The sequence below is a fragment of the Polistes dominula genome, unplaced genomic scaffold (assembly GCF_049000335.1).
Source record: "Polistes dominula isolate Pdom_NZ unplaced genomic scaffold, Pdom_raw_medaka contig_482, whole genome shotgun sequence".
In the NCBI taxonomy this organism is placed as follows: Eukaryota; Metazoa; Arthropoda; class Insecta; order Hymenoptera; family Vespidae; genus Polistes; species Polistes dominula.
In genome coordinates this window covers 1798039-1823060 of record NW_028301016.1, presented here as the reverse complement: position 1 = coordinate 1823060, position 25022 = coordinate 1798039, and the positions used below count along the sequence as shown (strand labels likewise).

Below are 25022 nucleotides of genomic sequence, written 5' to 3'. Positions count from 1 at the left end.
TTGTACACCTTGTATCTATTTTTTTATATATACCTATAGTCTTTTACCGTATTTGATATTTTTTTCTTTCGTTGAATTTCTGTATAGAAATAGTAGAATGTTTGTTTTGAATTTTATTTAATAAAATGTATAATAAAAATATTATCTTTTATTGACAGTTCATATTAATTCAAAAATTAATTCAATAAATTAGATTATTAATTCATAAAGAGATAATATTGCATTTGTTTTTTTTTTCATAAATATTAATATTTTATTAAATTACGAATGTTGAGAAAGATGACGATCAAGGAAGAGAGAGTGAACATTGGAAATTTCCATCGAAGATAATTCTCTTTCTTATGGTGTAAATGAAGTACCTACTTAAACATTGTATAACTTTCCATATATGGAACTTCGGCACGCATCAGAGAGACATCTCGCGTGTACGTACTTACAGTTGTTGCAGTGATTTCACTTTCACTTGCAAATTATTTTCTTCCTTTGGATTCGATAAGCGAGTCGAGATGATGATAGCAAGGAAGAAAACAAAATAATTAATTTTCGATCGCGATTTTATTCTTACAAAAGAAAAATAACTCTCGAAAGATATTATTATTATTATTATTATTATTATTATTATTATTCAAGAAACTTTCTTACTCGTAAGGAACTTGTCGGACAATGAAATATAACGATGAAATTTTACGACAGTCAAAAGACATTAAGTTGACGATGATTTGGGTCGAGTTTCCCTTGCAATGCAACGATTATCACAAACTCATTGAATTCATTTTCTGAATATGTAACGTATATTTTCGTCAACATAAATTTCCGTGTCACGTGTGTCAGTCATGTATGGAAACGTTGAAAGTGAAATGACAGACAGAGTCGACGCAAAACTGAAATAAATCAATCAATAAATTTACATATGAACAATGATTAATTTTTTATACTGTAATATCAGATTACAATGAATTTATTTAAACAAAAAAAATATATTTTATTTCTGTTTATCATTTAATTATTCAATCTAATGGATATTTCCTTCTGAACAGCAATTTTTTGGGAATTTGATTCTCACGATTTTTAATTCCATGACCATGTGTTTAAAAAAAAAAGTGTTCATAAATATTTGATCTTAGATATGATCAGATCTTATTAAGATGAATATATTATAAATAAGGCGAGGCTCCCCTGATAAAATGGAAACGTCTAAACAATAAAATAAGGTGTATCGCCCGCATGAGGGTGTTATGACCCACATACCTTGACCCACTGGCACGCGTTACAGGTGGGGCACAGTCATCCGTTCTGACGCATCTTATCTCGGGTACTTTGTTTAAACCGGAGTTCTGATAAGGTAGTAAGGTAGATTGTACGTAAAGCTGTTACGACCTTCTTGGCTATCGAAGATTAACGAGCGAGAAAGGACGAAGGCGTGCTCGTTTTTACGCTCGGTCAGATCGATCTCAAACTTGAACGTGTTCCATTTCGTTTTGTTTCTTTCCTTGTACAGATGTACGAAATAAAATTAAATAAATAAATCAAATAAAATATGCAAAAAAAAAAATAACAGACGGGCCTACCTAATAAAGGAAGACGGCCTATTTTTTAATAGGAATAATAATAAAAAAAAATGTAGTAAAAAAAATAAGTAGAGAAACCAGAAGCAATGAACGATTATAGTAGCTCGTCATCTGGGTCACTGGTCCCTAGGTAAGTTTTTTTTCCTCTATCTATCTTCGTCGTCTTAGAGAGAAATCAAGAAGAAATCATGGCGAATCTTGAAGAGATTTAAATTTTATTAATCACACATAACCGTACGGGTACTACTATCTCTGTCCAGTTAGTTTACGCTAAATTAACATACGTGTAGCCTAAATTTCTCACTCCTGCCACTCGTCCATCCAGTATTCCGTATAAATAAAGTTGTGAGACGGAAGTCGAGTCTTGTGTGAAAGTTTGCTCTGTAGTGTACGCTTGAAACCCATTGGCAGGTATCGATTCGAGCTTATAGGCATATATATATGTATTAAAAGTTCTTATTGTATTGTGTATGTTTAATATAAAGTATACCGAAATATAATAGTGATCGGTTTGTTTGTGTGTGTGTCTTGTGAATTAAATGGTGCAAGGGATAATAATGTACGTCAGGATTTTATTCGTTGCAATATCGGTTGGGGTGTTTGTTATGGCATCCGATAACGAGGTATGTAGGATTTATGTAAATATCATTTTGAAATGATAAAATTAGTTTTGTATTAATGTTATGAAATTATTTCTATAGACAAGATCAACGTTACCTAATGAGACATTCAATTTTGCAACGAAGGATACAAATATCACTGATGATAAAGGATTTTTGAATTGGTTTTACGCTTTAATTGGCAAACCAATACCAACCGCTACACCAATACCAGAAATTATTGAACCTCAGAAATGTTCTTCGTGTGGTACGTTGAAATAATTTCATCTTTAATATGTGAATTATCGTTTATTAATTAATATTGACGATATATACAGTTATTTTATCACGTGAAAAGAAGTTTATCAATTTTTAGAATAAAATAAAGAAATAATTGTCGGTCGTTTATTTTTGTGACAAAATTAGGACTCAAAATAAAATAGAAAAATATTTAGATAAAATGTTTGTTAAATATTTTAATCTTAGGTTCATCGAAATTGTCATCTCTTGTTTTTACTCTTGGCATCTTAAGTTTCTACTTCTGATATCTTGTTGAAGTGTTTTAAGAAATACTGAATTATAGATGTGACCCAAAAAAATATACGATCAATGTATTGAAAATAGATTTTTTCGATGAATAACACATTTCAAATTGAACATTTTACAACAAATAATAGAACAAATAATAGAGCAAATAAATAAATTGTTAAACATACAATTGATTTCTTATGTAAATACTATAAACAATTGGATACAACATTCATTTAAATCAACCATCTATCATTTTGTAATATCATTGATCAAAAATACATAAAAATTAATTTTAATAACATTAATTTTTTTACAGTATGTGGTTTGACAAATACACAGAAACGAATAGTGGCAGGTGTTGAAACGAAAGTAAACCAATATCCGTGGATGGCATTGTTAAAATATAAGAAACGTTTTTATTGCGGTGGATCTATTATAAATTCAAGATACGTTTTAACAGCAGCTCACTGCGTTGACAGGTATGATCACGTGACTTCCTATCAAACCTAACGATCTTAACTTTTTACTTTTAATATTTAATTAATATCGGAACGATTTCTCTTATAGATTTGATCCAAGTTTAATGTCCGTAGTTCTTTTGGAACACGATCGAAATTCTACTACGGAAACTCAAATACAAGAATACAAAGTGGAACAAGTTATAAGGCATAGTGGTTATTCATTCATAAATTATAACAATGATATTGCTTTAATCAAATTGAACAGCGTTGTCGAGTTTGTAGGTTTAATGAGACCTGTTTGTTTACCAGACAAAGGTACAGTTTTAAAATTAAAAACAAACCAATTATTTACAGGGTGTATATAAACATTTATTATCAATAAACTGCAATTATGGATGATATTATTTTATATGTAATTTTATTTTCAATTATATGTATTACAGAATTCTTAAATATCATTTTTTAATTTTAAGAAAGAATTTAGTATTATGTAATTTTTATTGTGAAAGTATTAATTACCTATAATATATTATAATTATAATTAATGTAATAATTATGTAATATTACGACATTTATAATATTCTTTAGGAAAAACGTATGCCGATTCGATTGGTATCGTTACTGGATGGGGTGCTGTTAAAGAATCAGGACCCGTTTCCAACACTTTGCAAGAAGTTATGGTTCCCATTCTCACTAATACTCAGTGCCGTTCATTGAACTATCCATCAAGAAGAATCACTGATAATATGATATGTGCTGGATACGCGCAAGGAGAGAAGGATTCTTGTCAAGTATATCAAAAATCTTTTGATTGATCATTCTAATCAATCATCGATCAAAAATTTATTATATTGCAAATGTTTTAGGGCGATAGTGGAGGTCCGTTACATGTAGTTAATGATTCTGTTCATCAAGTCGTTGGTAAAAATTCTGTTTAATTTTATTACACATCATATTATTATTAATTTTATTTAATTAATTTTTTCATAAATTATTAAGGTATAGTCTCATGGGGTGAAGGATGTGCACAACCCAAATATCCAGGAGTTTACACTCGAGTAAATCGATACCTTACATGGATTTTACGTAACACGGCAGACAGTTGTTATTGCTGACATACAAATATTAATGATCGAAAGAGACTGAGATCAAAATAATTTAAAATGACCCTAATACTTGCATAAATGATACTCAATAATACTGGACATGACGTTACAGTCAAACAACAGAACAGTTACTAATTATTTATTCATTTATTTATATTAAATTATTTTTTACATTTGTACAACAAAGAAAAAAATATCGATATTTATATTATTATAAACAATGAATTATCTTTAATCATTTTCTTATATAAATTCCCGATTGTGCGTATGTGTGTGTGTGAGTGAATGATAGGTTAAAGATTACTGTAAAAAAAATGTTGATTTAAGAATAGGAAATGAAATAGTGATCGAAACGGATCAGTTTGTTGTGTGTAAAGTAGATAACATTAGTACAGGGGTCTCATGTATATATATATATAAGAAATCTCACACATTGAAAGAGCATGTAAAAGGAAGTTAGTTGGGCGTGCGCGCGTTCGTGCCGGGACAGTGGCTACGTAGTAAACATGGCCGCGGAGAGCAGCGAAGGTTTGCCAATATCTCCGTCCGAGAAATCGTTGTCCGGTAGTTTAGTGTCCGATGAAAATGAAAAAACCGTGTCCCGTTCGCCATCGAGTTATTCCATACGAGAAGATAAATGGCCAGATTTGGTAGTGTCAAGACCTAAAAAATTGGACGCCTGGTGGTCGCCGAGACGTAAGTACAAACAACATCATACAAAACAAAAGTTAAACGATGCTAGCGCTATCTTCTTTTTCTTACGATCATGCGCTGCCAACTTATTCAATTTTGGCGCGCTTTTTAAAAATTACACACACCTAACACTATATATAATCCTACGTTTATTTAAAAAAAAAAAAAAATAAAGTTCGCTTGTATTATGTCGAACGTGATATGATTGTTTATAATAATTTTTATCTGATGTTAAAAAAAATTTTTTTAAATATTTGTAAAGGTTAACTTTCTAAAAGTTCATACTTTAAATAGAACATTTATAAATTTGTGATTATGCAAATAATTTTGAGATAATATTAATGATATTTATAGTTACGAAATTCGTTTGAATTCTTATCGTTTAATTTGAGATAAGTTTTAATGGGTGGAAGGTCATTAACTTTGACCACGCGTTGAAGTCTCTTTACCGATCGGTTAGACCGCTTATATACAGTCACGTGTAATAAGAGAGAGAATCGTCGAGAGATGTCGCTCCGTGTGCTATCGCAAACTATCGATTATCGTAGGTGGAGGCAACGTCGGCGGGAAAATCAATATCCCTTACTACGCGCCGGCGAATACGCCATTTCTATCGTCAAATGAACACTGCTATCGACCTAACGTGTCTACTACACCAAACGCGTTCGACAGTTTAGACGTTGTTTATTGTTTAACAGTACACCTTTACGGTACATTCGATAAAACGTTTTAAACGGAGAGTTCGAATAAAAAAAAAGAAAGCAAAGTAAAGAAAAGAAGAAAACAGTTACGATGTTGTTACGATATTATCGAGAATTAAATAACACCTTTATGATTATTCGCAATGATGTTTCCATACGTGGTGGAACATTTGTTTAATTAAACGACGTAATACGAGATAATCATCTGTACTTATTTGTCTCAACTTGGACCGATTTAAGAGACATCTGAGGGAATAAGAAGAAAAAAAGATTAGAAAAAGGGGCACAGAGAAAAATCGCATAATCGTCTGCATTGCGGATTAATTTGGTAATATCGAATCTTGATTGGTTAGTGATTCGATCGATAAAGTGTTGAGAGGTTGTCATCGATTGGAAGAGAAGGAGAGAAAAGAGCAATAAACAAAATATAAAAAGCTAGAGTTTTAAGAGATCTTCTATGCGGCAAGAACCCCAGAGCGGCTTGAAAACGCGACCTCCGGTCGATCACGGTGGTCTTCATCACGGCGGGGTCATGCTCGAGGAGGACATGGCCGGTGCCCAGGACACAATTTACCTTTGCAATTTTCGGGTGTCCGTTGACGGCGAGTGGCTCTGTTTGAAGGAACTACACGACGTCGAGTTTTCATTGCAAGACTCGATACAACGTTCACCTTCGCCACCTTTACCTTTAAGTGGTATTGATCATCCTCCTCATCGTCGTCGGCAACAGCTGTTACCCGAGCAGCGGGATTTTCGCGATGCATTGCCGCCAAGTCCACCGCCGCCATTGCGTCACGTCTCAAGCTTGTGTCTGTACTCTTCTGCTTCTTCTTCTTCTTCTTCTTTCCATCTTTTTAATTCCTTCCTATCCTTTCATCATATAGGACCTATGATCCTTAATCCTTTCATCCTTTGATACATATCTTCAGCTGTATTTATTATTCGATATTTTGTTCATTCTTTTTTGTACTTGGAAGTGATCAAGTTGTTTTGTGTATTTGGATTTTATCAGAGGATTATTTTGTATTTAGAATATGATTCACACCACCACCACGTGGGCGAGTTTATTTTCTATCGATTCTGTACGCTTTTATTATATGTTTCGTATTTTTTGTTGTTTTTATTTTCTACATGGTTTTGCTTTTACGATATATTATTATCGTCTTTACATATTAAACGTACCTTTTGAAACTGGAGTCACGCGAACATTCTGTTTACGTCAGCGAATGCACACTATGCTTGCACGTATTTTTCTGCATTTCGCATGAATTCAAATCTCACGATCACGATTATTTCTTATCTAAATTTTGTCTTCATCAAAATTTATCTAAATCTATATTCGTCATTCGCTTATGCGCCTAAAGCTTCTTGCTTTTTCAAAATATTTTGTGAATCACAATTGGCAAATCGAAAATGAACAAATAAAAAAAAAAAAACTTGAGAGAAAGGGAAAAATATAAAAGTAAAAACTTGAGACATTGAAAATTGATGAAAGATGAAAACGGAAGAAATATTTTTGCAGCACGAGATCCTGTTATCATCGAAAGGAGTAATCTTGTTAACATTTCTAAATTGATCGTGAAAGAGCTCATCGAAACTTCATTGAAATATGGCCGCATGCTCGATTCGGATCACATGCCATTGCAACATTTCTTCATCGTTTTAGAACACGTACTGAGGCATGGTTTACGACCGAAGAAGGTAAAGGATCGTTATAAAATAAAAAAAAAAAAAACAAACAAACAATAAAAAACAAAAACAAACATACATCGAAGTATTGATCGTATTGATCAATTAATCGACGAATTCAACTTCGATTGCAGGGTTTACTTGGACCCAAGAAGGAGCTTTGGGACATCCTTCAACTTGTGGAGAAATACTGTTCTGAAGCACAAGATATTACATCCAGTATTCGCGACTTGCCGACGGTTAGGTACTACGCGTTTCATTTGTTTTATTTATCTGTTTTATCGTATATTCATAATTCGCGCCATATTTCATAGGAATATGCAGTGATGTTTTCAAATATTGCTGAGAAAAAATCAGGTTTAAATCATTTGAACTTTTAAGTCATGATTCTTCATAATTTGTTATAGTGATATATGATACATTTTTTATGACAATTATTATGAATTTTAAGGATTCAATTTTAAAATAAAAATTGAAAGTATAGGGAAACAAACAATGATTAATTGCTAACTAACATTTTATTAGTTTGAAATATTTTAATTGCTAACAACTAGATAGATAGATAGATAGATACATTTTACTGCTTCCCCGAAGGGTTTTACACTCCTTTTACAATTATATCCTTAACCTATCTTAAAACTACTCTCTCCCTCACTTCTCCCTTCTTCTCTTCCCCCTTCACCCGTTCCACACCTCCGCTTCTATCTCCCTCAATCCCAACCTTGTCCCTCCTTCCCCTCTCTTATACTCACAATCCTTTTCATCCACTCCTCCCCCATTTCACTCTCGTCCAAAATCTCTTTTATCTTCTCTTCCACTCCTCTCCCGTCCTCCTCACCTATAGTTCTGATGCAGCCTTCCAACACATGCTCCCACGTCTCTCTCTCTCCCATCCACACACCCTGCATCGTCTCCTCTCCTCCTCCTCCTCCCCCCAGTATCTCCCTTCCCTCATCTCATTCCCTAATCTGAACCTCGTCACTCTTCTTTTCCTCTCTTCACTCCACTTGCCTTCCCAATATTTTGGTAACCCTTTCGCTACGACTAGCTTGTACCATTCATTATATCTGGAGGTTTGTATTCTCTCCAACATTTCATCCTCCTGCCGCCTTCTTTCCTCCTTCTCAATCTCTTTCCACCTTTCAACAACCTCCTCTCTGTCCTGCGTTATCCTCTTCCTAAACCTTTTCCTCTCTTCTTCCCATTTTGACATCTCCACTTCATCCCCCTTTTCTCTCTCCTGCGCCTCCTTCCAACATTCTCTCGCCAATTCACTTTCCTCTCCTCTCCTTAACTTCTTCTTATACTTCCACGCTCTCTTCGCTGCTCTTGTTCACAATTTATCTCTTTTTCCTTCTTCTCTTACGATGTACCCTGGTGTCCTCCAGTCTACTCTCAATGTCCACCTCAAGAACCTTTCCCGTACCCAATTGCTAATAACAATTTTTTAAAGTAAGTTTTAAAAATTTAATTTTAAAGTATAATATAAATATTTAAAAATTCAAATAAATTGGTAATGAATACTTTAATTATTTACAATTATTTTAATTAAAATCTCATAAAGTTTTAGTAAACAAAGTTTTTATAGTAAAAATCCTAAAGATTCAATTTTATAATAAAAATTAAATATATAAGCAAAACAATTATAAATTGCTAGCTAACATTTTATTGGTTTTCAATATATTTTAATTGCTAATTACTATTTTTCTAAAGTAAGTTTTAAAAATTTAATTTTAAAGTATAATATAAATATTACAAAAATACAAATAAATTGGTAATGAACAATTTAATTATTTACAATTATTTTGATTAAACTATAAATACTAATAATTTAATATATATAAAATAATATATATATATATATATATATATATATATATTTATAAAAAATATATGAAACAATATATTAATTATTAATTAATATGTATTAATAAATTTAGTAAAGTAAAAACTTAGGGACGATTTAAATTTTTCAACAAAATTAACAATGTTACTTTCTTCGTTTTGAAATCATTTGAATCATTGCATATTCCTATTGTTCGGGTTCGATCATTTTTCAGAGCATCATTATTTTCAGAACTGCCATGGGTCGGGCACGTGCCTGGCTTCGAATGGCACTCATGCAAAAGAAGTTAGCAGACTACCTAAAGGTTTTAATCGATCACAAGGATGACATTTTGTCTGAATATTTCGAACCAGATGCTTTGATGATGAGCGAGGAAGCTATTGTGGTAATGGGCTTGTTAGTGGGTTTGAATGTGATCGATTGCAATTTCTGCGTAAAGGTCAGTTCATAAAAAAACTAAGCAAATCAAATCAAATCAAATGAAAACAATGTTCAATGAAACAATTATAAAATTGAATTAACATAACAAATTCTTCGTGATAGGAAGAAGATCTCGATTGTCAACAAGGTGTGATCGATTTTTCGTTATATTTACGTAATAGCAATCATATACCTGGAGAATCACCTGATGACGAGCTCGAAAATGACAACATGACAACTGTCCTTGATCAAAAGAATTACATCGAGGAACTTAATAGACACTTAAAGTAAAACACTAATTTATTGATTTTTCTCATCAAATATCAAATGAGAAAATAGAAAATAAAAATGAATCGAAATATTTTTAGCGCAACTGTGACGAATCTCCAAGCAAAACTTGAATCTCTAACTACTACTAATGCACTCATGAAAGAAGACTTATCTATCGCTAAGAATAATTATTTATCGTTGCAAGAAGAGAACAGACAACTTAAAAAAGAATTAGGCATAGAAATTAAAGATGCTAATGAGGTATATATATATATATATATATTATTTCTTTAGTTTGTTAAGTTGTAGATGAAGATTTAGTTGTATTAGGAATTAGTAGAAAGATTTGGTTATTTGATGTATTATTTTAGAATGGCAAGGCTCCTATTAAAATAACCGAAACTACAACGGAAATCGAAGAACTTCGAAGTAGACTCGAAACTGAGAGAAAATTGCGACAAGACACGGAAAAGGAATTACAATTACAGGTTTAATTTTTTCGTTTGTTTTGATCTTTATTTAACAAAAGAATGAAGAAGTTAGTTGTTAATTGTTAATAATTCGAATCGAATTATTATACAAATAGATAAGTATGAAGTCCGAGATGGAGGTGGCGATGAAATTGTTAGAAAAAGACATCCACGAGAAGCAGGATACCATAATATCACTTAGGCAACAACTAGACGACATCAAACTGATCAACTTGGAGATGTACAAAAAATTACAGGTGATTCGAATCCTTTTTTCGGAATTGAAATTATTTCATTTACATGTTGATATACTTTTTTTTTTTTTTACTAATCAAAACGTAACTAATCCTTGCAACGTGAATTTAGAAAAACAAACAACATCTTTAACAATTCATTTATTAAATATATCATCGTCATCGCGAACGTGTAGAGAAGAAGAAATTAGTTGTATGATGCAACACACATGCTCAGCACATGCATATATGCACACATATGAGATTTTTCCTTGTTATTTTTTTTTGTTTGATTTATTTTACGAGGGAATAGTAATGCTTGGTTATGAGGATAAGTAGAAACGAAAGAGTGCAATGTTTGAAATTAAAGTTTAAGTTTAGTTGTTTATTTCTTTGGACAGTCTAATATTATTTTTGTTTAACTCACGTTTCAGATTTTATCAGGTACAGGGGAGTGATACGAAGTGGTGTCAAAGCCCAAAAATACTCGCGAGCACTTTAGGCCTTTTGTTGTTAATTTTCGTTCTGTGAAAAAAAGAAAAGAAGCGTTTAGAGAACACAAGCTTAAATATCTATTCTCTGTTTTTTTTGGATGTGTTTCTTCCCTTGTAGGAATGCGAGCACGAGCTGACGCAGAAAGGTGAGATGGTGAGCCGTCTACACGCGAAGACCAATCAAATCGGCAAGATATTGAATAATCTCGAGAAGTACAATCATCTAATGAAGGATGGAGATAATATACGTACTCCAACAACACCCTGTAACGCATCCAAATCGATTTTAAACAAAAATAGTCCAACCTCGCCTAGAGGTTGTACGGCATACGGAACGGAAAATCATCATCAGATCGATCGAACGTCATGCGATCATTTGCAACGTAACGTTGATAATAAAAGGGCTAAAGAATCATGTGAAAAATCTAAAAGAAGTAAATCCAACGACGATGTTACAGTAACCAATGTTATCAATGACAAAAAAGCATCTTAAAGGAATTAAACAATTATTAATTATTCTGGTCAATTTACATATTAGCGAAGTCTAATTGTTAGAAAACAACAACACAACAACCAAAAATTTCTTACGTCTTTTTCTACGACGTAAAACGTGATAATTTTCAAATGAAGTTAACTTCATCGCAACTTCGATTGTTATTCTCGCTTATTTTTAGAGAAGAAACGTCGTTTTTCCTATATGCGCTCCTTTCTACGCATACGTTATCATTGATTATCATAAATATATAATACTAATAATAATAATAATAATAATAATAATAATTACATATATCGCTCGACGTTCGATCGTGAGCAACGATTTCGAGAAAAAGTTTGTACTTTTTCGAAACAAAAAAAAAAACAAAACAAAGCGAACGAACTATGCGCCGAAATCATGAAAAATTGAAATCCTACGTACTCACAAAACTACGTTTATTTCGTTTACGCAGGCGCAGGATTATAAAAGGACAATAATTCCGAGAATAGAGTTTTCTCCGAGTCCCTATATTATCCTCGTATTTTTCAGAATACTAAACTAACAACCTAAACGGGGCAGATTGCGATTACTATTATCTTCTTTGCTGATTCAGATCAAACTTTCTTCTTCTTATTTAGTTTCGATCGATACCCCATTTGATTTTAATCTTTTCTTTTTTTTATTTTCTTTTTTATATTGAAGAAGCATTTATTTCAGGAATGCGAAGCTTCCCTTAAGCATAAGACAGAACTGATCAAAAAACTGGAGGCTAAAACACTCTCGATGACCGAGACATTCCAGAAACTGGATGAACAGTACGTTTGTTTGTCTTTCATTAATATTAAGATTATAATATTATAGTAGGAATTTATTCGGTTATTTTATTGATCAATTATTTTATCTTCTTTTTTTTTTATAAATATATTTATATTTCGTTCGCGTTGATATTTGTTAACAAATTATAAGTCTATAATAACCTTTGTTTATTCGTCAAACATTTGTGTGATAGATAAAATTAAGATAATTTAATATTAAAATATTAATTAATTAAAATTTTTGAGATTATATTAACACGTTGTTTTATAATCGAATAACCGATTTAGAAATATCGCACATTTGTGATTAATTGAGCGATTAAATAATTATAGAACATTTATTTTTTACTTAGAAATCAAGTTTAATAAGAAATATAGGTAACGTAGGTAAAAAAGAAGTATTTACACTACCTGTCAAATTCTCGTAATATCGGGGATATTGGCAAACCTTCACTAAACGGCTAACTTGATAAGACTTACCTCGGTGTGTAAAACGTATAATTAGGATTATCGTAATATAATATGACACACACACAAATATAAATATATTATATAATAATAATAATAATAATGTTTTTCGCAATAATCAAGTAGATTTATACCCAATTAGGCGATTTCATTGGAGATCATAGTAAAAAATATCATCGTTCCAATTCATCAAACTAATTGTATTGTTCATAATTCATTCATTTATTTTTTCCTCCATTTTTTTCAAAAGAAAAACAAAAATGTGTTTCTGTAGGAACTGATTTTGCGTTTGGTTCTTTCGTTATTTTTAATCTTTAGTCGATCGAGCAATAATAAAAAATAAAAAAAAATTAAGTAACGTTTGTTGCTCGAATTTTATGTATTGGCATTCATGAAACCATCGAAATTGCATCGTTTTACTTACGAATGAAATATTTTCGATGAAATGGTCAACTTTTTATTGTATAAGCATTGAGCTATGGGAGGTTGTCACGATGCACCAGAAATGCTAAGTATGCTTGTACCAATACTACGAAAACAAATAAAATCATCAAATAAAAAACCATTTGAAGTTTGTTAATCCTTAGTCGATCAAATTTTACTATTTTTTTTTTTGTATTTTGCATTTTGTTTAATTTTTTCAATAAAATTTCTTTCGTTTATTTTCGAGATATGAAGATCGTTCTACGATTATAGAAAGGTAAGTTAAAAGTATATTAAATATTAGTAATTATATATACATAGAGAAAGATAGAAAGAGAAACAAAAAGAAAAGTAGAAATGAAATCAGAGTGGATTTTAAGCCTTAAGGGCTTTTATTCTTACCGCATGAATTCAATCGTTAATTCTTGAACAAAACGTTTGGACCTCCCATATAGCTTTGAAAACAATACTTCCCTTTTTGAATAATTCCATAAAAGTAAAAGAGACAGATAGAGAGATAGAATGAATTTGAATGATGAATAACTTTGAACGTAAGATTTGAAAACTTTCTCCTTTATTATTACATTGAATCTCTGAAATAATATCATGAAAATTATTGAAATAACAAGATTACAGACTCAAATTGAGTATCCTAAAGGATTCCTCACTCTATTCTGTCACGTTAATTCACGCCCTTTCAATGCTATGCCAACCCGATATGCAGAGAAGTGATTAGTTAGACTTAAACAGTTTTAGTGGCTCCTATTGTTTTAGATCGTGGCCAATTAAACGTTCAAGTTTTAAGAAAATCCCTTCTAAATCGATGCAACTTCGTATTCCAATTTCACAGATATTTGTGTAACACCATAGTTGTCGAGTGAATTTGAATCATGGTAAATAATATAATATAACGAGAGAACGACTCGATCGTTAACCACGAACCACGAGTAGCAAAAACAGTTCCATAAATATAAAGTTAACAAAAAAAAGATGAATAAAAGAGAGAATAATTTTCTCTTTTATCGGGGTCACAGTTTTAAATTACTTTCACTTTCTTTCACATGCCTCATTCATCACTATTACATTTAAGATCATTACGCGTATTCATCGTCGACATAATTACGTTTAGTTACGTTACTTGTTCCTTGAAAGAAAAAAAAGAAGAGCCAATGCTTTTAAGAATTAAGGTAAAGCTATGTGACTTAATTAGGCGCAAGGAATTGGACGGAGTTAAAGCAAGGACCGAAGAGAAGGCTAAGGTCTTAGCTGCCGAGGCTGCTGAGAGGACAGCACGAGCTAAGGATTTTGAGAGGGAATTACGTGTTGAAAGAGAATGGAGAACTTCCTTACAAGAATCATCGATCTCAAACACTGAAAGGATTTCTCAATTGCGTCAAGAAAATGATCAACTTAAACAAATATCCGAAGTACGTACGGTTAATAACAACTGTAAATTATTAAATTCGAACGAATTTAAACATACTTTTTGTTCGTTTAAAACTTCGTTTATTATAATTGCAAATAGTTTTTTAATTTTTTTTTTTCGTACATTTTTATTTAAAATAAATCAATTCGATAAAAGAGAAAATGTTGAATAAATTTATTACAGAAATACGTAACGTTGCAAGAAGAACATTACGCGTTAAAGGAAATCTGTTCGGAACAAGAAAGAACACTGGAGGAACTTGGAGTGCAGTTGAGTGCAGCGAAACTGGCGACTGTCGAATTACGCGAAGCTGCTGACAATGCTCAACGACAGTTGCAGAAAGATGGCGGCGGGACTGCATGGGCGGACGATCGACAGGTAACCCATTGCAAGGGTTGTAATCGTGAGTTCAACATCACTCGTCGTAAGGTAATCAAACTTTTTAATTACCCCCGTAGATTGATCAATTATCTACACCATTCTTCCCTTTTATCTCGATCAGTCTTCGTCGTTGTTCCTACCTCTACCCTTTTCCCTTCACATCTTCTTCAATCGGTCGTCTTACATTCGAATCGACATTTACTAAGAGATTCTACACCTTTCCTTAATCGTTCAATTATCTAGTGCGAATGTAGAAATTGCAACTTCATCCTTCAGTATTTCAAGTCTACAGTAAACAAAGTACCAGACGCTTTCACATCTCATGATCCTAAATGAAGGTAAAACGATACTACTCGTGTAACAACATTCCACTTAGAGAGGCCTTGTCAAATCGATTATGCTAATGATCTCGTTTCCAGGATGATTATTATCGAACCAGGCCTTGGAGTTCGATTCGTCTTAAAACGGGAATAACCAACCCCATTTTCGTTGTCTTTATGATGACGTTATACAGATGCCGAGAAATAACATTCTTATCGTTTTTCTACGTAGATGTATTAGTGTTGAAATGTTTTCTTCTTTTCTTTTTTTATTCTTTAATTCTTTTACTTTCTTTTTAGCATGGTCTCTCACCGTTCCTTCTCCTTCTCTTTTCCTGCTTCCATCGTAGGATACTTTTTCTTCTTAACACGAATAACGCGCCGGCACGGTATAAGCACTTAAAGTATTCACGGACGAAAGATCTGATCGTTCCGAAGTGCGGTTGCGTGCATCGATAAGGTATAGTGGTCAGGAGGGGTAAAGGGAGTGTTAGGACGAAGCCAAAGAGAAGAAGAGAGAGAAGAAATAACGAGAAGAGTCGAACCAAAAGCGAAAGAGAACGAAGGTAAATGAGAAATAGAGAGAGAGAGAGAGAGAGTGTGAGAGAAAGGTAGGCAAGCATTCGTCATACGGATAAATTCCGCGCTGAAATTTATACGCGCCAGTACCTTATCGAAATTTCGTAGACGTGCACGATAGACACGATTTACTGTAACTGCGAGCTTCTCGACACTCAACTCTAATCGTTAACAGTAGTATTCTTTAGCCCTTCAACTCACATGTTGTGATACAAAGAAATCCGATTTAGTTATCGTTGGATATTCTTTTCACGCATTTCCTCTAGTAAAAAAAAAAACAAGCAAAGTAAAAGAATAAAAATGAGTATGAGATATTATATAGAATAGAAATATGAACAGAGTTGATTGTAGGAGAGAGTATGATGTTAGGGGGGTTTAATAAAAATAGCTCGAAAGTTAAGCCTGTCCTTTTGCGAAAAAAACGGGCTCATATTCCTTGGAAGAACCAGAACAACGTCCAATTACATTATTGCACCATCACCCGATTTATATTCATGATTACATGTCATGCATGCAGGTTGTGCATGCATATTCAGTCGTCAGGATGCGATAGAGACGTTGTGGCCGTTCCGTGAAATACATTTAGACTGTGTGTATTCGTATCTTTGTTTTACGAAGGTAAGGAAAAGGAGACGGTTTAACTAGGAAAGGATATTCGTTGGGTTGGACGACGATGTTGTTAGAAAGAAAGAGAGAGAGAGAGAGACAAAGATAGAAAGAGTAAAACGGCCCGTGGCTTGGTAGGGAAAAGGGAAGGCTCGGTAAGTTATTGCATAATAACAAGGCAGGAGTACCCGAGGCATCCTTGTTACTCATTTTTCGCGGCGTGGATGTATTACCATACTGTTTAATATAGACCATGCCAGAGCCGCGGACAAGGTTCGTCCAGATGGAATCATACCACTAGGTAGGCAAGCCTTCCCTCTCTAGGGCTACCTTTACCTTCGCGAGCATCAACAATAGGATGGTGAGAGAGATAGTTGCCACCTCTTCCTATGTTTATACATCTCTCTCTTTTTCTTGCTTTCTTTTTCTTTTTCTGACCCTTGAGGTGTTAGTCCTTACCAGGAAGTTCTATGAAAAACCATGGAGTTAGATGCAAGCTCGCGTACTTGCACATGCAAAGGCATGCAAAACAATGACCCAGCCCTCCCGTCGTACATTTCTGTCCGGTACCGTTACCTTTACTCGAAAGCTTCTCAACCAACCTCACCCTTTTCCGGAATTTTTCTCCCCCACTCCTCCGTACTTTCACGGATCTTATTTTTACGTACAAATTTTTCTTCTTCTTCCTCTTCTTTTTCTTCTTTATTTGAAGTATATTCTTTCTCCTTCATTTTTTTTTTCTTTTTTTCTTTTTCTTTCTGTCTCGTATAGAAATAACTAATTCTTTTTTTTTTTTTGTTAGAATTCCCTTATGGAAAATCATTCTTTAATTTGTAGTTGTAACACATGGGGTATCAGAAAGATTTTTCTTCGAGATGGTAAAACGTTTCTTAGATTTCATGAAAAAAATTTTCTAATTTTCGTTTTCTCTCTCTCTCTCTCTCTTCAATCAACGAAGTCAACGCATTTCGATCACATTTATTCACAAAGTAAGAAAGTAGAAGATACGTCAGTATTCTCATAGATTCTATCAATAATTTTGATATCGACGATTCTTCGATCTCTTCGATAATGAAAGCTACCGTTATTATTTTTCCAATATGCTTCTATGCTAAGATATTATGATACGTAAACTGTGTCGACCCGATTTTCATTCGCGCAGTTACATTCACTCATATTTCTTTTATGCATCAACGAAAAACATGCATCAACTTGATCGAAAACTTTTTCTTTTTACGAAATGTAGATGTATTATTATTTGCAAAGAAAAATACTTTGTCTATTCGATACAAAAGTGAAGAAATTAGATCTACGATCAATTTTTTTTTTAATAATACATTGTATATTATTTTCTATTTAACTTAATAATTCAATAGTTTGGTATTAAATTAAATCAAAGTATTTTAAAACAAAGTTATAGTAACGTGTAAGCTGAGGGCACCTCCAGTTTTGTAGTAAATTATAACAATATACAAAATGATACCACAATTAAAAAATGTAAAAAGTAAGGTTAGTTATGTCTTATATAAATCTGAAGAAAACGTCAAATAATTGAATTGTAATACACCGCCATCTATTGAAGACTAGGATGCTCCGGGCATGCGTTTGCTGTTTGTGTGCTTGTTATAACATAAAATGTTGATTTAATATAATTTTAAACTATTTAGTAAATTATAACAATACGCAAAATAATACCATAATTAAAATTGAATACATAAAATAATAATACATGAAAAAATATAAAAAGCAAGGTTAGTTATGTAAATCTAAAGAAAACGTGAAATAATTGAATTGTATTACAGCGCCACCAATTGAAAACTTACAGTACTTAGGGACTTAGATAACATTTATATAATAAATCCCTAAATTAGAAATAAAAAATAGAAAATAATTGCGATATAAAAACTATCCTATATTCTAAAAATCACCCAAAATAATAAAAGATTTTATTAAGATTCGTTAAATAGTTTTGGAATCCATAAAAAAACAATGTGGCACTGAATTGTTATATATAAAGATTAATTTGACCTACTATTAACCAAAAATATCGCAAACAAATCGTTTAAAACAATTATAATTATTTCTAGTAAAATTAACAAATTTCTTTATTAATTTATTGTCATAAATATAGTGTTTTAAATCTAACCTCTTGTATCAAAGATAGAACATGAACAAAATTCGTATAGATCAAGAATGTTAATTCTAACTTTTATTATACGAATATACACAGACAGAAAGAAAGAAAAAAAGAAAAAAAAAGAAAGAAAAGAAAAAAAAAAGAGTAAGTAGTCGAAGAAAGAAAATTCAACGAGCCAAGCTTACGGATCGCCAACGGTCCATCATTTGGTCGACAGTATCTCTTGGATCTGATCTCGCAGAGACTGATTTATTCTACTTGGAAAGTATCTATAAGTAGGTATCTATCTCCGTTAAAAGATAAGATGTAAGAGAAAGAGAGTAGGGGGTGGTTCACGTTAAAGAGAGAGAAAGAGAGAAAGTACGTTAAGGGGGTAGGAGGAAGTTGCAGGCACCGATCTACTGCGTTTAGGTCGTAAGTCATGCTGATGGGACGGTTCAATAATTAAGTTCGTTGAGGAAATCGGTTATCGAGAGACGATATTATTCGCCGTCGTCTCTTACTTTCCGGTAATAACTGCTAACTTAGACCGCGCACGTCGAACCCATTGGCTTCGTTCGTTCGTTCGTTCGTTCGTTCATCGTCATCGTCTTACTTAGCTGGGATTCAATTTAGATGTAAAATTTACTTGGGGTATACTCCAGTTGCACTTATTCACCTGCTCGCTCATCCCTTCTTCTTAGTTTCTCTTCTCATTTCTTCTATGTCTCAGTTTGTCTCTTACCATTCCCTTTTTCTCCTTTTTGGTTCGACGAAATTCACATTATTATAATAGAAGGTCGGTAATGGTTCGAAAATAAAGAGCTCCGATAGGTGGGAAAAGTAAACTGGGGATGGTTTTCCTCTTTTCTTTTTTGTTTTTTAGGTAAAACGAGCCGAAGGAACGCGTACTTCTCGTAAAGTTCTGTCTTTATCGTTGCGGTGGTCGACAAAACCCTACTCCTACTATTCCTCCTTCTCTTCTTTTACCAACGGAAAGGTCCATGTCGATGGAAATTTGTTTTTTCTTTTCAAAAAGAATTCAATCGATTTTCAACTCGTTGGATACATTTTATCGATAAGATACACTTTTCAACACATATCCTTTCACTTATTCATTAGTTGTTTTTTATCCTTCAAATAATTTAGCCAACTTATTAAAAATAATATATATTATTTGTTATATATATTTGTCATTGTGTTTAACATGTTTCTTTGCCAAACCACTGCCAAGTTCAGGTCATTTAACTGATCCCTTTAGACCCGGATATTTTTTCATTTAGGAAACATTATTTTTATACTAAAACTAATATACTATATTAATTATAAATATAATTATTTATTTATAATTTGTAAATGTACATTTTAATGGACATATGGTTCTTACGCAAAATTTGTAACATTTAAGAAAATTCTGAAAAATATATGCACATTGTAATGTACATACTACTTTATGTGCATTACAATGTGCATAGGGTCTGAAGGGTTTAAATAAATATGTCTAATGAGTGTACCACCGGTGGTACACGTGGCACAAAACATGTTAATAATAAACCGTTTTCTTAATTATTTTTTAATGTTTTAATTATTTTTCTTGTTTACAGCATCACTGCCGTCACTGTGGAAATATATTTTGCAAGAACTGTAGCGACAATTCAATGTCATTGACTGACAATTCTAAACAAGTACGAGTATGCGACGAGTGTTACGTTTTGTTGGTTGGTCGATACTCCGTTATGCTTTAACGCGTCTACTTCATTTTACGAGATTATCGAAGGTGTAAAATGGAAGGAAGAAGAACAAGAGAAAAAGAAAGAGAAGAAAAAAAAAAGAAAAATATAAAACGCGAAGAAAGGAGAACCGGAAGGAAATATCATAGGACGAGAATGGTGGTAGGGTGAGGGAGGGGATCTCTGATGGAATAAGACGCCGCCTTTTACCATCTCAACCCATTTTCATTGTCTATTCTTCTCACGCATTTTGACGGACGAAAAAGTAGGAATTCGAGAACTTTGCTTCTTGATATTTTCTAACGTTTACTTTTCTACCCCTTTCTCCCATCCCCCTCTCTCTCTCCCGCCCCTTTTTTGTTCGGGGAAACTTTTTCTTATACAAGTATAATACTTTTCTAACCGAGTAAACCGGGTTGTAACAAATTTTCTACAATTTTCGTCTATCTACCAAGCCGATTCTTTCTATATTTTTTTTTCTACCCCCATCCCCTCTCCCCTCTCCCCTCTCCCCCATCTCTCTATCTTTGTCTCTCTGTCTTTATATTTTCTATCAATTGATATTGTGTTTTTATTTCTTATTTTTGTTGTTTTGTTTCTTTTTTCACTACATGGAAAAATATGTTACTGAGACAGAGAGAGAGAGAGAGATAGAAAAATTTTGTTCGAGCTCATCGCACAATTTCTCTTATGATTTCAAAACGATCCTGGGTTGCACGCGTGGCTGCGTTTCGAAACTTCGACTCTTGCGTTTCACGTACTTTTTCTCCCACGTACTTTTATCCTCATCCTCCTCTCCCCTTGTTTTTTCTTCTCTTTTTGTTAAACCCTTCTCTCTTCTTTCTACGTATTATCTTCTCGTATAACAAAAAACAAAAAAAAAAAAAAGAAAAACACCACCCACCCGTATCTCCTCTCTTCGTTTAATACGTTTATATTATATTCTATATGCACTCGAGATATTTTTGCACTGATATTCGTCCGTTATTTACATTGAGCCCACCTGATCCCCAACTATTGGACACCCTTTGTTTATGTTCGTGCTCTGACACAATTCTATGATACTCACTCAATGAAGAAAAATTTGTGGAAAAATTGCGGAGCCTAGAAATGTTATGCGTATATCATCGCGGCTTTGCTACGCGTTGTTCGTGCCTGTACAACGATATTTAAAAAAAAAAAAAAAAAAAAAAAAAGCGTTTTGTAGCCTTTACGATAAGAAAAACAAAACAAAACAAAACAAAGATGATATTATATACGTCAAATAAAAAAATATGCTGTTTTCATAAAACCAAAACTGTCTATTGTCTTTTGGATAGTTTGAGTTAACGATCATTCTCCTCTACCTGTTTTTATAGAACGTTTCTATTCACTGTTAGAATGTTTTTTCGGTTTTGGGGGTAATATTGAAGACGGGGTGATAAAACGAGTGTTGGGATTTAAATAGAATCGAATCTCTCTTTCCATTTGGTATAACGTGAGAGAACCATCAACGATGACCGTAAGTCGATATCCAATAGAATTGTGAATACCTCTCTTCGTTCTAGACGAAAGGATTAACTTCACGGTCTGTGTGGATACGAAAGCAACCGATTCAGTTGGTAAGTACGAACATTGAATGAGGAAATGAGAGAAAGAGAGAGAGAGAGAGAAAATGAATTTCTTGGAGAAAGGAAACCCCTCGTGCCCGAAGAAAATGCCAAGTATAATGTGTAATCTAGGTAACGGAATGTAAATCCCTTCTTCTTCTCTCACACGCGTTCCCTTTAATCTGCTAAGCTGAGAACCACACGCCATTCTATCGACTTCAACTGGAAACTTTCGAGGCCCATTGCAAAATGTTAACTTCCGAAAAACACGTGCCATTCTTAGTTTTCCTTTCGAATGCGTTAACGATACTTATATCAGAAATGTCAAGTGGTTTTTTTTTTTTAAACTTAATATTATAAATTTATTCTTTTATTAATTAAAAACAAAAAGTAATAACATTTCTAATTTGGTTCACGAAATTTTACGATTTACGTTTTGTGCAAGGTAAGTGTTACGAATTGTTACGTTTTGTAAACTTTGCGAATTATTTTCTAATTGAATCATATATATAAAATAAATGTTTAATTATGAATGCAAAATAATATATTTGATATAATAACTAATAATTAAATAATTAATAATTAAATATTAAATAATAAATGTATAATTAAAAAAATATTTTATATAATATATAAATATATTATATTATATTATATAATATATAATAATATATATATAATATTATATGATTATATACTAATAATTTTAACTATAATTAATATCATTTTTTATATTTATTAATATTTTCAATTATATAAATTATATTATTTTTATATATCTATATATATTATTAATTATAATTAATATTATTAACTATATATTATATAATATTTTATTAAATAAATATATAATGCATATAAATTATTAATTATAATTAATATATTAATAATATATATTAATTATAATATATTTTAATTATTAATATTAATAAATATATATAATATATAAAATATTTTCTTTTAGGTTGTAATAATGTTGCACTTATAATTTCTAATATGTTGTTAAACCCTAATAATAGATACTACCTTGTATATAATATTATAATAATTAATTAAATAATTATCAGAAAATTATTTTAATTAATATTTTTACTAAATTTTAAGATAATTAAATATTTATGCTCCGCCACGCGTTACTGTTGCTCATGTGAGCCAAAATATATCGTTGTTTATAGATAAACGTTAGGTTATGTTCAAATCTTTCGTACACTCATCGAAATCTATGACCAACAGATGGCACTGGATTTACATATATCTTTTTCTTATTTTTTTTAAATTAATTAATTATTTTATAAATAAATGAATGTTATAATAACCTAGCTTTATGCCAATGCAACATTGTGCCAAAATTTTAGTAAAGTACTTTTGGAGATTAGCGATTATTCACAAACGAAATCAATATTTTTGTAAATATAGATTTATTATAATTATATAAAAATACTTATACTAAATTATTAATTAATAATTTTTTCATTTTGCTATAAAAACATATTGCAAAAAAGAAAATTCTTATCCTCATACACGTATCACAAATAAACTACATACTAATAATCATCACATCGATAGGAATACATTCCTAATTTAGGTATGCAATAAAAATATTTTCAAAAGAATAAAAAATAAGAATTTCAAGAATATAAGTTGACGTAGAATTGTTAAGGAACGTTCCGAATCAAAGCATTCTCGTTTTAATGTGAGAAGCGCGAGCAGGAATCTTGCCTCAGCGTTGCACGAGTAGCCACGGAACCCGACCGCGATAAGTTTCCAACCTGTTTTGGGTTGGTTGTGGGCGCGCGACCGCTCGTAGGCCAACTTGTCAGCTATCTACGACTTTCGAAAGCTCGTTAGCCGCGAACGTGCACGCTTAAACGGATGCTAAATTGAAATCGATCCTAGGTGCCTTGCCTTCGGTTTCAAAAGCACCCTTCTCTCCGTTCCCTCCTCCTCCAAAACCTCTCCCATTCCTTACTAACCTTCTCTTCCATACCTCTATCTCTTTTACCCTAACATTGTTCTTCCTTATTCAAGCATGTAAAGGTGAGTTAGACTCGGGTGTACCTAGCACGAGAAGGCAACTGTATGCACGCGACGGGATTTCCCCTACCCCCTTTTTTACACAGAAATCATCCCTTAAACGATTCGCGTGTACGGGGGTATGATGCAAAGTGTTTTACGAAAACGAATTTCGTTCGATTCGTTTTGATTAAAAAAAAAAACACGAATTTTACATTTTTCGATTTATCTCATTGATTGTTTTTTTTTTTTTTTACAAATCAAATACAGATTTTGTGTTAATATGTTGGTATGTGTGTGTATGATATAATAGGGCTTATAGAATAACTAAGTATTTTCACTAATTACGAAGGATCGATCTGTTAATAGTCAGCTTTTCCACGCTAATAGGTGGTTTAACATGGAGGAGGGGGAGGGGTGGTGGGGGGAGGAGGGAAAGCACACGTAGAATTTTCCCTTTTGAATAATCTAATCGATTGGGATGGCATGCGTATAATAGGTATAAAAGGAAGGTTGTTGGCGCGTAATAACATCCGACCGGAGGTGCGATTTCATCGGGTGCCACTCGGATACACTGAAAATTGTAGGTAGAAATGGCGTAGGTAGAAATTAGCACGCGAACTCTTATTGCAAAAGCTTTAAGAGTTAAGAGAAGTATTTTGGAATATTTCAAACGTACACGTTGGACCACCCCTCCTCACCCCCACGCATCAAATAATCAAATTTTTTTGACATTTCTTTTTTTTTTTGGCTCTGGGCCGACTCTGTTCGTTGATTTTTTTTTTTTTTATACGTTACTTTTACATTCATTCTCGGTTCGGGGATTTTTTTTTTTTTTACGCCAGAGGTTTTGTCTTTTCATTTATTTATTATTTTTTTTGAAGAGGCGAGGGGTCAGAGAGGGGGAGGTCCTTTCCTTCTTTTTTTTTTTTTTACTTTTCGATTTTGCTTTTTATTTGACTTTTCCACAAAACGGCTGGTAGGAAAAAAGCAGAGAACA

The 25022-nt window shown here is 32.5% G+C and overlaps 2 protein-coding genes across 5 annotated transcripts; both read left to right on the top strand.

Moving 5' to 3' along the window:
* The first annotated feature begins 1677 nt into the window (after window positions 1–1677).
* Window positions 1678–4601, top strand: LOC107064387 (trypsin-1). The gene is made up of 7 exons (XM_015317035.2): window positions 1678–2191; window positions 2270–2435; window positions 3015–3177; window positions 3266–3474; window positions 3748–3950; window positions 4026–4080; window positions 4159–4601. Exons 1-7 carry the CDS (start codon window positions 2108–2110, stop codon window positions 4272–4274), a joined length of 996 nt encoding a protein of 331 aa, XP_015172521.2. The 5' UTR covers window positions 1678–2107; the 3' UTR covers window positions 4275–4601.
* Window positions 4602–4735: 134 nt separating this feature from the next.
* LOC107064436 (protein RUFY3) lies at window positions 4736–21738 on the top strand. 4 transcript variants are annotated; one of them, XM_089174198.1, is made up of 13 exons: window positions 4822–4961; window positions 5507–6354; window positions 7182–7360; window positions 7483–7592; window positions 9426–9633; window positions 9738–9901; window positions 9983–10145; window positions 10256–10372; window positions 10471–10611; window positions 12274–12371; window positions 14473–14689; window positions 14872–15117; window positions 20295–21738. In XM_089174198.1, the coding sequence occupies exons 2-13, from the start codon at window positions 6117–6119 to the stop codon at window positions 20433–20435; spliced, it is 2022 nt and encodes a 673-aa protein (XP_089030324.1). In that variant the 5' UTR covers window positions 4822–4961; window positions 5507–6116; the 3' UTR covers window positions 20436–21738. The 4 variants fall into 4 exon arrangements, with proteins under 4 accessions (XP_015172609.1, XP_089030324.1, XP_089030323.1 ...); XM_089174197.1 differs by having other exon boundaries at window positions 5507–6468; XM_015317123.2 differs by lacking the exon at window positions 5507–6354 and having other exon boundaries at window positions 4736–4961.
* Window positions 21739–25022: the final 3284 nt, after the last annotated feature.